The 14613-nt window shown below is 36.4% G+C and overlaps 3 protein-coding genes across 7 annotated transcripts; 1 reads left to right on the forward strand and 2 right to left on the reverse strand.

Annotated features, from left to right (window-relative positions):
- The first annotated feature begins 1136 nt into the window (after positions 1–1136).
- On the forward strand, positions 1137–2213 carry LOC119986954 (zinc finger protein ZAT4-like). The gene has a single exon (XM_038831642.1). It carries the CDS (start codon positions 1137–1139, stop codon positions 2211–2213), a length of 1077 nt encoding a protein of 358 aa, XP_038687570.1.
- On the reverse strand, positions 1964–8627 carry LOC119986540 (coiled-coil domain-containing protein 186-like). 5 transcript variants are annotated; one of them, XM_038831130.1, is made up of 11 exons: positions 8473–8627; positions 8278–8375; positions 7944–8003; positions 7164–7266; positions 5716–6301; positions 5108–5243; positions 4800–4967; positions 4603–4710; positions 3008–3197; positions 2606–2753; positions 1964–2180 (listed from the first exon to the last, which is right to left on the reverse strand). In XM_038831130.1, the coding sequence occupies exons 2-8, from the start codon at positions 8356–8358 to the stop codon at positions 4657–4659; spliced, it is 1188 nt and encodes a 395-aa protein (XP_038687058.1). In that variant the 5' UTR covers positions 8359–8375; positions 8473–8627; the 3' UTR covers positions 1964–2180; positions 2606–2753; positions 3008–3197; positions 4603–4656. The 5 variants fall into 5 exon arrangements, with proteins under 5 accessions (XP_038687058.1, XP_038687057.1, XP_038687060.1 ...); XM_038831129.1 differs by lacking the exon at positions 2606–2753; XM_038831132.1 differs by lacking the exons at positions 1964–2180; positions 2606–2753 and having other exon boundaries at positions 2794–3197; positions 5108–5240.
- Positions 8628–11591: 2964 nt separating this feature from the next.
- On the reverse strand, positions 11592–14490 carry LOC119987102 (heparanase-like protein 1). The gene is made up of 9 exons (XM_038831850.1): positions 14275–14490; positions 14145–14181; positions 13840–14023; positions 13603–13751; positions 13281–13517; positions 12964–13153; positions 12706–12831; positions 12488–12587; positions 11592–12133 (listed from the first exon to the last, which is right to left on the reverse strand). The coding sequence occupies exons 1-9, from the start codon at positions 14473–14475 to the stop codon at positions 11753–11755; spliced, it is 1605 nt and encodes a 534-aa protein (XP_038687778.1). The 5' UTR covers positions 14476–14490; the 3' UTR covers positions 11592–11752.
- Positions 14491–14613: the final 123 nt, after the last annotated feature.

Consider the following 14613-nt stretch of genomic DNA (forward strand, 5'->3'; position numbering starts at 1 on the left):
CAATCGTTGGGTCTGTCGTTAGTCAGCAACAACTGAGATGAAGGTATATATATTTAACCAAAAAAATGTCGATGTAGTACCCAACCAGCTTGTGTGGACGGGCCACAAGCCTCTGCGTAGGCAAGCTTGGGGATGCTGTCGAGTGGCGAGATGGGGTTACATCTCATAAATCCCACATCGCCCAAGGGATGAGGGGAATTACAGAATAGAATAGGTCAAACTCTCAAACCAGTAACAATCGGGTTTCCTTGGAATAGTGGCATGCAGTTAAGTGTGTTTCAGCGAGAGGGCCAATGGGCCCTAAAGCAGACAAAGTATTACTGGTATTGAGGGGTGGGTTGTTACACCGGTATCCACATAAGAAAATTATATATGTTTTTTTCACTAAGGTTATTAGTTAGGGTGAGAGTGAGTGGGGCAAAAGGGCTATCTATACCTTGATAACAAGCCAAAGCAAAGAATAGTTAGGGGGAGGAGTTAGTTTGAAGTTGAAGAAAGTTTTGAGTCTTCAAGAAATAAAAAAACAAATAATTCAATAAACAACTCAGAGCCATCCAATTCAGCTGAAGAAGGATCCTCGTAAGAGTACACGTGCTGCTATTTTTCCTCCCTCTCTTAGCCTTTTTCTTTTTCTTTTTTTTTCATTTTGCTTTCATGCATGGATTTTTCCAAAAAATAGCAAGCTTGAAAGTGAAATCTCTTTCTTTTTATTTATTTTCCCTCTTCTCGGCATTATAAGCAACAAATCCAGATTCAGACATCCATATTTCTCCTCTGCATTGTATATTGTTTCATTACATTATAAGCCATACAACAAAAGAAGCTAAAGTGTGTCTAGTCAGAGAAAGCTAGCTACTTCACAATCAAATCTCCTTCACTATTGATCCATCAGATCTTGCTCTTACTGACGAGAGAGATGAATTTTGAGATGGGTGGTTGTCCAAATTTTCCACAAAGCAAGATCAACCATGATTTTATACAATTCAACTCTATGGATGCAAGCTTTTGTCTCAACACCCTGATCTGGTCCTCTGTTTCATTAGCACTAATTTAAGATCAGGAACTGAAGCACGATTTGGAGTTCCATTCAATTGTCTGATCTGCTGTTTTAATTCTTGATTGTGATCCCAATTTTTATGGGTGAATATCAAGAATTCAGACATGAGTGCAAGTTCTGCAGGAAGAGGTTTCAATGTGGTAGATCCTTGGGAGGCCACATGAGGTCTCACAACATCAATGACACTGATGGCAAGCTAAACACAGATCATGAATCCACTGGTTATGGCCTCAGAGAGAATCCCAGGAAGACTTGGAGGTTCACAGATCATTCAACTGAAGACCTTGACAGTACATCAGAAGCCGAAGCTGCGGTTTCAAATCGAAGATCAAAAAGAATAACAAGGTATTGTATGATGACAACTGCAGATTCTTCATTGTCTTTAACTAACGCTTCCTCTTCTGTTACTGATATTGAGCAAGAACAAGAAGAGGTTGCAATGTGCTTGATCATGCTATCTAAGGATGCGTGTAACCGGAGTCGTTTTGAGTTTCTTGCTGAGTATTCTGATAATAATTCTGTCTCTTTGGATGCTCCCTCATCCACTCAAACTAGTAAAAATGCTAGTAAGATTATGAAACCTGAAGATTTTGTTGATGCTATTATGAAGAGAGAAAAAATTGAGACCAACAAAACTAGACCAGATCAAGCTAGTTATGATTCAAGCAAGAGAAAATCGAGCAATCATTTCGATCCTGATTGCTCGAAGAGATTCAGGATCGATGCTTCTGATTCTAAATTCTTCAATAGCTCTAATAAGAGAAATAAATTCGAGTGTACTAGTTGCAGCAAGACATTCCGCTCTTACCAAGCTCTAGGAGGTCACAGAGCCAGCCATAAAAAGAACAAAGGCTGCTTTGCGTCCGGAATTAACAGCAGCAACAGCAGCACTGAAACTGCTGGCAGAAGTTCTGTCGAGCATTTTATCGAACACTGTGACAACAAGACTGAGAGAGGTGTCAGGACAAAGAAGAGGAGTGAAGGGCATCAATGCTCAGTTTGTCTCAAGGTTTTCTCTTCAGGCCAAGCATTGGGTGGACACGAGATCACATTTAGTCCATCAACATTCAACAACCACCTCCAGAGATTGGAAATTTCATTGCTCTCAATTTTCCTGCTGCTCCTGTTGAAGAAGAGAACAATGAGGAGCAAGTAGAGTATACGCCATGGTGGATTGGAACCATCCATGCTTGAAGCCTTGAAGGCCAAATCTCTCTAACTACACTTGCTATTGAAGACTAGCTTCCTCACTCTGGATACTACATCCAATCATTCATTCATTTTTTTATTAAACTAAAACAGCGTTTATACTCTCTCATTAGTCAAATAACGGTCAATGGATAGAGGGACCAGCGATGCAGCTAAAAAGAGTATAGGGGTGTAAATATTTCAATTTGAATCGGAGGGGGTGCACTTCGAAATGGCATTAACCACAAGGGTGTTGATGGGTTTTCCCCATTTTTAACAGACAGATACAAGTACTCACCAAGCTTAAGGTACTCCAACTAATATGCTAATATGCTAATCTGCTAAATTCATTTTTCATACCGTAAAATGTGTTCATTTGCCTTTTCCTTTTGGTCGTGGAATCTCAGAATTGATGAAACACTCCAACCAAAAAGTTGGTCATGTACTTTGTACTAAAGCTTTCACTTCTTTAATCTGGTCGACAAGAAATTAGTGAGGTGTCATTAACCTGAAGAAAACAATTTTCTAACCTTTCTTACACAAAATGGTTTATGAATCAGACGAAATTAAGAAGTATTCACAAATAGACAAAACATTGTATCACTATACATTTACATTCAGAGCATAAAGTTCTAGGCCACCATCTGAAGACTGAAGCTACATTTTACTCCAGTAACATCTGGCAACCTGGTGTGAAAGAGTTTGCCAACAGCATGGTAGCAGCAAGCACAGAAAATATTGAGCAAATTTTAACTGTCTGACCTGGTATGGAACAGATCGCAGCCACATTGGGTCTCTGTCATCCACTAAACCCGATAGGAAGATACTCTTGTCTAGGTCCTCCTCTCAAAGAATCCCAATGTGCCATAATCCTGTATTAGTTTTTGTCTGGGGATATGATTGTGTTCCTGAGCAGAGGGGGCACAAAAATCATATGGCGAGGCCACTAAATCCGTTGATTTCAAAATGCATTACAAAAACTCAGGATTTTGTAAGCCCGATTAGAAAACAAATAAACAATTTTTGCAGGAAGAAATGAAACTTCATTATTTGATCTGTCTAAAGAATCATTAAGGAAGTTTCATGGACCAGAAATCAAGTAATCAGTACAAGAGCTTGCTTTTTTGAGTTGAATTTATGACTCGCAACTATGTTAATTATCCTTAATAAAGGAACATTTCCAAGATTGACACTATTTGACAGTGATACACCACCTTAAGAATATTCACATGCACACATGAACATTACATTAGTAACTACATCTCCCAGACTCCCACTAAACAGAAAGATAGCAGTTGTATAGCGAATATCAAATGTGAAAGATGCACTCTTAAAGCTAAAGAAAGATACCAAGATACTGTTTCTCAGTTCTCACAACTAAATATTTTCCTTTCAGGGAAAAAAATGAAAGTAAGACATTTCAATATTTTCCAATTAGTTTGTATTCTAGCTTCACCCAATCCCTGTTTCCCCCCTCTATATTGGAAGTTGCAATTGTTAAGAATTATAGACATAAAAGGACTACGGCTTGAAATATACATGACAACCCTCAATTCTTCTGTTAATTATCATATTATTCTTGTTTCTTTTTCAAACTTCATATTGCTTAGTTCTTTTTTATAGCCATTATTGAACCCCCTAATTTTTTACCTTAAACAGAAAGATAATGATAGAATATTATCACCATTGCCCTGTTTCGAAATCAGACTAACAGAAACAAGTACGAATATTCCTGTCCCTTTGTTTTTTTCTCTTTCAATCAACTAGGATATTCCTTCTGAAGAAACCGAGGAGTTTTATCTATTCTTTTCCTTTTAAGACTTGTTTGAGCGAATTAAGGTTTATGATTGTTCCCCTTCATATCCAATTTTCACTTCCTTGTGCTTCAAAGAGTCATTCAGACCACGGATATCCAGGAAAAAAAAAAAGAAAAAAAAAAGAGTATTCTGCATGAATGTCTTTTGCACTGGGAATATTTCACAGAGGGAAGGCCAGAGATCATATGGATTGGATAGGAATGGAGGCAATCCAACCCAACAAAGCAAGTAAACATAGAATAAAAAATTTAACATAATAAAATGAACGACATTTCACTTTGACTCATTTGGATGCCTAAGATAGCAGATGTGTAGTCCTGACTCCTGATAAATTAAATGACTTGGAATCTAGCAGTTAGCTTTTTGTCTTTTGTCTCGCTGGCACCCTTAGACTGAACTGGCATGTATACAAGCATTTTTGATGTAGAAGCAAAAAAGCACTTCAAATACATAGATGAGCTGCACTTAAATTATCATAACATCTCAGATAATCAATGACATTTAAGATTTTTAAGATAGAAAAATTAGAAAGACACAAACCTCTACCCCTGCTTCCAATCAGTGACCCACTACGGTTCATGTTGCACAAAACTCTCATGCTTCAGGGAGACACCGGACCAAAGATAAGGATTTTCCTTGTCCTTGTATCTTGATTGAAAAATAAGTAAACCAATATTTCAGTACATAAGAAAAATTCCTTCTCCGCTGATTAAAGAAAAGCATTCCTAAATCATTACCTGAACCTCTAACTCAGCTATTCTTTGCAAAGATGCCTGTTCAATGCAAGCTCGTCGCTTGCACTCTTCTTCTAGCAAACCTGTTAATTGGTATCTAAGCTCTGCCATTTCTTGAGCAAGATCCTCTGCTTCTTCCTTTGCCTTCAACTTTTCCTCCTTTAGCTCTTCCTATTTATTCAATGCATGTTAAGGGTCAAAGGCCTTAAAAGGAAGGAAATCTATGTTGCTTAAGACAATTCCAATTTAGTTATTGATACCTGAAACACGCAGGTTCCTTAAATGTTCCTTTGGACAAGTAAAATGCATACCTTAAGCTGCTTCACAAGAAGCTCATATTCATGTATCTGATGTGACTTACTCTCCATCTCCTCCTTCCATTTTGCATCTGGATTTAGCATGGCTGCTGATTCGGAAATGAGAGAACCAAACACATCTTTGCAGCTGCTTCAGAAATATGTAAATGGTATTAGTTTATGAAGGTGGTGTGCTGAGATGTTCAGTTTTTAAGAAGATGTAATTCTTGGAGACCTGATATCTAAACAGATACCAAAGACTATTACCAAGCTCCAACTTTCTAAATTGAAGAAAAATAATTTATCAGAGGACTTCTTCCAAAAGACAAACTTAATGGAACTTTATCCTTCTCAATAGTTTAATGTCTCTACATATGGTCTTTCATCAAGACTTACAAGAAACAAGACAATGATATTGAGGTAATATGCTCAAACACAAAGTAGCATTAGGAATCAGATAATTTTGAATACTGGAAATGATAGTCATTGATTTGGTATGGTCCTTTCTCCTTTCCCCATTCCCCATCTTCTGACATTGCCGTAAATTGAATTACATAGTTGGCTCGGCATGGTAAGCTTGTAGCTATAGAACAAAAGAACAGAAACCATAGGTTGTAACTTACTTCATTTCTTCCGATATAACGAGCTTGCTCTCTAGTTCACTGTGTAAAGTATTTGAATGTTGTGTTTCCTCATCTTTCGGTCTCTTGTCAATCTTTTGACAAAATACTCTACCATTCATTTCAGATAGAGCAATCCTGTCCCTCAGCTCTTTATTTTCCCTCCGCAAACTTTCAATTAAATCCCCTGCATCCTGAAGTTGATCCTCGAGATCTTTAATCAACCGATTCATCCTATCTTTTTCTTGAAAGGTTTTTTCCTGAAATTTCTTAGCTTCGAAGCAAGTTTGCTGCAATGCCATCATATCAAGCTTCATACTCTCTATTTCACACTGGGACTCCAGCACTGCAGAAGATATTGACTCCTCCAATTTTTCTATACATGAAGCTGAATTTTCTAACTCTAGTTCTTTGTTCCTTAGTTCTTGAACCAACAGCAAGCACTCCGACTCCGACCTCATCAGTTCCTCTGTCAATTGGTGTACCTGCGAAATTTCCATGCCTGCCAGTTTCAACTCAAGATTGTTTGAATGCTCATTCAAGCAGTTCAGTTCTAGGTTTCTTGCATTCAGTTGATCCTGCAGATAATCTGTGATAAATTTTATGATTGGATCGCCAAGTAATAATAGTCGTATTATACGAGAAATTAAACAAGAGTGCACCGTCAGTCATTACCAGGCATTTGAAGTTAAAATTACCAAGGTGCCAAATGCAATCTTGTAAGTACCAAGTAGATGGCCAGAAAGATGATGCGATACCAATTATAGCAACCAATAGAAAAATTAATTGCATACACCTACACACAGGCTTTTTCTCTAAACCTTTGCATGGGAGCAACGAATAGATGGCATAGAGGAGGACATCTCCAATTCTAACCAATAAAATCACTACTAACACCCATATTGGAATGGCAGAAAAAGAACTAGATGGACTGAAATTTTCAACATCCAACAATTTTCCACCTTTTTCAAAAGCAATATGATTTCTGCAGCTACAAAGAAGTCAGACCCAAGTACAACAATAACTTTCTTCATATGCTTATTCAAATTCAAATTAAGATTGAGCCTCAGTTTTGTAGGTTGAATCTAGAAGGCTAACATGGAAAATAGCATTCAAATACCATCACTGTCTCACTAAGAAGAAAGGATAAAATCATAAAACATTGACCGAGCAGTAATAAGCAGTATTCAGAATTGTGATTCGAAACTCAAAATTTTACGACGTTCTTTAAAGACTTTATGATTATTTAATGCAAGCCAGGATAGTCAAGGATATATACTCTATGCAAAGAGATTATCAATAAATGAATATCTAGCAGAGATGTACCAGTACCACACAGAAATTGAATTAGTCAAAGTGACAACACATCGGATAATAGAATATAGAATTTGCCAAACATAAACTAGAAACTGAAGCAGATCTTTATGTGGTATAGAAGTGAGAATGACTACCTATTTCTTGAGAGCAATTCATGAGCTCTCTTTCCAACTTCTGAATCTGTTTCTTGTCCTCTGTTCGAGCGTCTGATAGTGACTTCACATGAAGCTCTAGTCTCTGCATCAAAAAACTCAATGGTCCAATGAAATGTGATTTTAAGATCCACCTATTGTCTCATTGTCATTTTATATTTCTTACTGAAAAAAAAAAAAAGAAAAAAAAACAACACACTAGTCCCACGGCAGAAGGAAAGAAAGGTTGCCACAAAATGGGAGTAAACAAAGAGTTCAAACCACAAACTTCTTTCAGTCTTTGTTTTATAAGAACACTTGCAACTTGAAATTGTTTTGCACAGCTCAATTACAAGATGAGCTATAGAGGAATGAAACGAAATAAAGCAAGAAAATCTAGTCAGATGTTCATAAAAAGATCAAGTCAAAAGTTCTTAATTTTGAAACTTTTCCTTCAGTATTTGTTAAATATCTCTTGTCTCCATCCACCCCTACCACCTACCAAATCATTTTACACAACTTACATTGAATTGTCATTTTGGCCTCTCCAAATAAAAACTTATAGTTATAAAATTCAAAAAAAAAACCATGCAACTATGCAAGAACTAACAGAAAAGATGAATGAATAGTGATGCCAATGCTACTAATTGGCACATCAGTCCTGCTTTTCATGACCTAGGCTTGCACTAAGAGCTCAGAATAAGCAAATCAACCATAACTAGAGTTTCATACATTATATTTGTTTTCCAAATGTAAGTACCACAAACTTGCATATATTATTACCCTGATTAGATCAATGCTCTGGGCTTGTGATTCTCTCAACAAGTCTTTCTCCTTGCGCAGCTGCATTTCAAACAAGCAATAAATATAAACACACACAAAAGAAACACAGTTGGTACTGACTGAGACAACTGAAAACTTTTTCCATGAGTAACAAGTTTTTTTTTGAAAAAATAAACTACACAATTTTCAAAATAATAACGAACCGTCCTTGTAATTACAATAACAAGAATAAAAACTTGCTCATTTAATTAATCACAAGTACAAATACAGGTATTGAAAACGCACTGTGGTCAAGAAATTAGCTGATCGATAAAAACTAAACAGGAAAAGGTACCTCTCCGCATCTCGCCCCGATCTTCAGGAGCTCCTCAACATCAAACGGATTCTCACCGTCACTCCTAGAGCTACTCGACATTTACAGAGACCTCAGACCTGCACGATTTATTGTAAACTCTGAATGTCGGAACTATCGAGAGATTGAGAAACAAACACAATATGAAGCAAGAATGACCATAAATAGCTTGATTACCGATATCGGGAATCGCCGGAGAGGGAGATAGCACCGAAGCCTTACGGGGTTTAGTTTCAATTTGAGGAAGAGGAGCCTCTCCTCTCTGTGAGAGAGTGTTCAAATTTTTGCGCAATGAAACTGGGGGTAGTTTGTGGGAGCATTTTATTCGGGTCGAGTCAATATTAATTTCCGCTAAAAGATGGACCGGATCGGTCCATAATTGGGTTCAATTGCTTTAGGGATCACAACGGGCAGATCACGGTCAACCCTTCACCGACCCACACCTCTATTTGTATGTCTCGCCCACTCTCCGTTCTGCACATGGGAACAACTTTACACCCGTCCCCGCCCGCTGGGCTCATCGGGTCGGGCCCCGCCCTGATCAATCTCGGCATTTACCCGATCCTATCATAATAAAGATCAATATTAATCTATCAAATCAACTTGTATAATCTGAAATAATTCAACAAACATTCGACTAATTTAAGGGTGATTATTAATTCGACTCAAGGGTTAAGATTTTTTAACAATATAAAGTCAATTATATGTTAAATTAAGAAATATTTTTCAATCAATTTGACTTAGGTTTAATAACAAAATCAAGGTAATATATATGCTTTTTACATATAAATATGCTTTTAGATTATAATAATTGATAATTTATATTTATATATAAATTTCAAAAAATTTTATTTGTCGGAACGATTCACTTGCGGAGCGGGTTGAGAAGTAGATTCGTCCCTGCCACGCATACAATTTGAGTTTCTTTGCCCCGTCCCAAAGTCAAATCGGAAAAAAACTAGCGTTTTCGGGGCAGGTTAAGTTTTCGGGGCAGGTTAAGTAAGAATTATCATTCCTAATTTGCATAACATCTTTTGAATTTCCTATAATTCAAAATATTTAAAACGGCGTCACTTTTCAAACCCCCCTTTTTTACTTCCCACACCCCTGTCAGATTATCAACTTTATTGAAATGATGGGTGTCTAATCCCAACCTCAATTTGTTGCACTTAAATGACTTGTGATTGGTGCGTGTTTTTCACGTACATGGTAAAAAGAGCTTGATGAGATTATTTGGGACGAAGAAAAAAAAAACCAATGAATGATTGTGATGTGTTGCTAACTGGCTTACGTATGCATTAATATTATTTTTTTTATACATTTAAATGGTAGTTCAACATAATTGTTAATTCTGGAATTATAAATATATATTTATATATATTAAGGATTGTTGAATTGGTTGTAAACAGCATGTCATTTCACATTTGTTATGTAGTGGTTTATAAACAAAAAGATGATTTTGTGGACTGAATATTCTCTCTAATTAATTATTAGTTGTGTGCATGCTTAATATATATATTAATTAATAACATTTTTTGGTAATTGATAATTCTTCAACCCAACATATCTATCAGACATGTTGGTTAGCTCTAAACTCGGGCTGTCAACTCAGTTCACTTCACGCTGGATTTAAAATAGTTCCCTATTCAAATAAAACTCCCTCATTGTAATGAATGTGGGCCAACTTGTCCCAATTACAAATAAGCTTTTGAAATAAACATTTAGAAAAATAATAGAGGGGTTCATAAATATAATATCAAATTTAAAAATTATATTAAATTTTTTATCATTACATTTTATTTCATATGAGATTATATATATACCGGACATGAAGAACAATATAAACAACAATCCAAACAGTAAAGAGAAAATGAGAGGAATAATATATGTTTTTGTGGTGGTTCGATCAAGAATATAGGAATTTCAATAGTATATTTGGTTGAGTTTATTTTTTTTTATACTAGCTATTTAGGTTTATACTAAAAATAATCAAATCATATTGTAATCATATTACGTAATTATGTTACGCTCCACACTCTCGCTCAATTTCCTATTTTTTTAGAATTTTTATGTATTAAATAATTTCTTCTAATATATAACACCAACAGGCAACAGCACAAGCGAATTTGAACCTTCAACAATTTTAAAAAAGAAAATCACCTAATTAAGCTGTCAACTGTCAAGGTGAAAATGGGCAACGTACTACAGCAGACAAATACAGGGAAGCAACAGTCAATCAAAAGACAAAGTGTTGTAAGATTTGTTTGACTTTTATAATCTAGACTCAAATATCAAGAAATGTCTAATCAATAGGGGTGTAGATAGTAAAAAAAGGGGTCTAAATAACAGGACCCTATTTAAAAACGATTTGGATCCTGGAATCAAATCAATCTTAACATTATTATTATTAAATTTTTGTTTTGAAAAGAAGGTCATAGACCTGTCTTAACATTATTAATTGGCAAAGCAAGACGTTGCACTGGCAGATTTATTGGATGAGCTGAAGGATATGACCGTTGACATGGGATCTGAATTTGAGAGGTTGTTTTCCTGGTTTTAACTTTATGAACTGTTCACGTTGTTTTTGGATATGTGCAAATGTGATTGCCCCCTTGATCCCTCCACCTTTAGAAATAAAAAAAAAATGCAATGTGATCTATGAAGAGATATTTTTCTAAAAAAAAAGTAGAATCAAAATGTTAGAAAATCTAGCCCAAATACTACAACTCCATATTGTCCGTTTTTGAGCCATGGACTCGCACAATTTTATCTTCTTGAGCTGTCGCAGTTGGTGGTATGAGAGAGATTTGACATTTGCTTATATGTCCCTCAGTGGGGTTATGTCAATCCAACGTGAAATAAAAGTTTTAACACTCTCCCGCACTTGTGAGCTGGGTTATACTTGACCCAACAAGTTAACACAGTAGAGGTCATATCCAAATGGATCGAGTCTTTGCTCCGATACCATGTTAATATTAATACTTTGTCATTCAACTTAATAAACTAACTACGTTGGATTGAGGCATTTCACATATCATTTATACATATTCCAACATGAAATTGTTTGATTACTTATTTTTGTGATGATTGCAGGCAGCACAAAGCTCTGGAGGCTCACCATGATGATGTAGATAAGCTACATTTCCATATTAGATTGCTTGGAAAGTAGAGAGTGCAAACTCTTGAAATTCACCTTCAAGACCTGTTTATTATGATGGTTCTCTACTTGTCATGGATGGATCTGGATACATAGTAGCTTATTGAAATTGCAATTGTATACCGTAGCTTATGGAAAATACAATTGTAAACTGTAGCTCATTGAAAGTACAATTGTAAGAAACTTTCACAATTGACATGAAGATGGAATTTATTATAGCTACAATTGACAGAAACTTACAGTTCTGTGATTGCCATGAACAAGAGTGTATGATGAGCAGGAATGATCAATGGAGACCGACTATGCGCAAGCAGAAGCATGAAAATTAGGGAATACGATGAATGCAATAGACAAATGAGCGATCGATATTTCAGAATTCACATCAACTTGTGCAGGTTTCAATATTGGGATGTCTCCATTTTCTGTAAGCTCCAATGGTTTTCCATTAAGAAACATGGTATGACTTCTTAGGTACCCATCTTCAGGAGTCAAATGGTACTCCTCTCTGAACAATTTTGGTCCATCTGGTTCGAAATCTTTGCTTCCAATCCATGAAACCGTCTTGTTCAGATAACGCGATCCTTGTGCTTCCAAATGCAGATGCATTTTCATGGTTTTTGAAACTCTAATTATATAATCAGTAGCCTTGTGTAAGTTAATAAGGAGTAAGGTTACACCTACCTGCAACAAAGACAATGACAGTGAGGCAGTTGTTGTAAGCTGCAAAGTAGACACTACCTGGAAAGGTTTCAGGTATTCAAAGACGGTTATTAGTTTAAATTTTACACAACTGGAGTCAATATATCTTTCTTTCAAAAACTGGATTCGCGTTCTTATTGCAGTCCTTGCAAACCAAATGTAGACTTGCAATAAGTATATATTTTCGAGAATCGTTTAGCTTTTGGTTCAGAAAGCACCCGTCAAATAAATATGCATATGCAGTAGTTGGGCTGGATTTAGATCTATTATGAGTTTTAAAGCACAAAAACCAGTAGATACTCACAGGAGTCCATTAGAGATGAACCAGAGACTTACTCCTTCTTTGGAACAATGGGCGTAAGAGCGTAGATATGACAAAGCGTTGGTTTTGACTGCTAAAACTCGTTTCCCCATCAAACGATGCCATAGAAGAGCACTGGCCACATTTAGAACAACAAATAAACAAAAAAACAATCACTCAACAAACTGTAAATGATTCAATTCTAAGTAATCTGATTACTACAACTGCAAATGAACCATCTCGACACTCTTGCCTGTAATAGTCGGGATTGGGTGCAAAAGTTTCTTTGTTGAGGAGGCCATAATTCCCTCCGATCAAAGTCTGCCTACAATGCACCTTAGTATTGTACTTGGATGCCATCCCAAGCTGATCTAAGTACCTAGTTCATACATAAAAAAAGATATGCAGCACAGCGAAGTACAGTATTTCTGTAATAACAAAATTATACACAAAAATGCACTTTTCTTGTGGTGATAGAAAATAAATGGAAGCAAATTGAAACCAAGATTACCAAAAGCTATTCACAAATGTATCAGATACATCATATCCTCCATTTGTGGAAGCTCCACCAGATTCTCCAATCCATGCAGAAGCCCAAGAACCATTGTCCTTAATGGTTTGATCAACAACAGTCAATGTTCGTGCTAGTTTGTTCAAAAGACGGCGATTCAATATCTTTTCCACAAGATTGGGATTACCAGCTGAAATTGAATTAACAAGTATAAAATTAAATGAGGGAAGTACTAAAACAATACGGTGTCTGGGTGTATACGCATTTTATAATGAATACTAATGTTAAACTTCTCCAGAATCCGAAGAAGTTAAAACCTGGACCCAAGTTGTATATATGATGAGTCACACTATCGACTATGCCAAGGCCTGACACCTGAAGAAGCTTCGCAAACCACACTTGGTCGAAAAATCCTCCTGGTGCAAGAAGTGAAGGTGTAGAGTCAGAGTTCTCATACAAATCCTCGATGATTTTTTTAAGCTTGATCAGGTCATTCCCATACAGTTCAGCATCAATATTTGCTCCATAGCTGGCCCGTCCACATATCTCATTTCCTAAAATGGCCATGGGTGAGAAGAGATGTTAGACAACAAGAACAAGGAGCGCAAGCAGCGAAAACCTCGAGTTAAAGCCCCATACCGAATTCCCAAGAATCAATCTTGTATCCTTTGGAAACAGTGTATTTAATAAAATCGTGAGCATTAGTAGAATCCCAAGCTCCTTCCCAAACTTTTCCCTTAATATGGCGCCTCCCATATAGTGCATTCAACCCAAATGTCACAATGACCCTACAAGTATAAAAATTCAAGTTCAACCACTTTGATAGAATAAAACACTCATACCTTAAACTAAGGTAAGGCATTTTACTATTCTTACCCTGTTTTAGCAAGGAAGTTATTCAGTTCATCCCATCTTTTCATAGGTAAACATCCTTTTGAAAACCCTAACAACCCATTCTTCTCCGCTTTGAGTGGGTCGCAAGGAGACTCCAAATTGCCTACACCATACACTACTTGGTCTTCCAAACTACCTCCCAATCTTATCCTCAAAGACCTAAAAGCTAGTTAAATCAAAACCACAAAAAATTAGAAGAGTCACAACTCACATCACAGTGCAAACAAATTAAACTGCTGAGAAGAACTTTAGAAGAAGAGATGCCTGAAAGATGCAGATATACAAACCTTCGATGGCTTTTTTTAAGGAAGGATGAGATAAATTCTGAAAAACACAACCACAAAAACCCAGTTGTAGTTATTGACATTGTTAGAGACTACTACCCAAAAGAAGAACATACTAATTGGAAATGCTTACCAAATTTAATATAGATGAAGATCCCCAAGGACAGTGCTTGTAGTTGCACTTATCATGAGGCCACCAATCAATTGTAGCACATATGAAATTATCATCAGTTTCTGCAATTGTTTTACTCGTATCAACTGTAATTGTAACTTTTCCAGCCAAAATAGCAGGGAAGAAGCTCAGAAACAAAAATAACTGGTGTTGGAATCCCATTAATGGCAGATCAAATCACAGCTAATGAGCTAATCAACTATTCACAGAACTGTCGTCAGAACCAAGATTGAACACTAAAAATTTGAAGGGAGTGCGGTGCCTTGGTTGTCAGTCTTGGATAGTTCGGTTCAAGGTTAA

This window comes from Tripterygium wilfordii, chromosome 20 (genome assembly GCF_013401445.1).
Source record: "Tripterygium wilfordii isolate XIE 37 chromosome 20, ASM1340144v1, whole genome shotgun sequence".
Lineage (NCBI taxonomy): Eukaryota > Viridiplantae > Streptophyta > Magnoliopsida > Celastrales > Celastraceae > Tripterygium > Tripterygium wilfordii.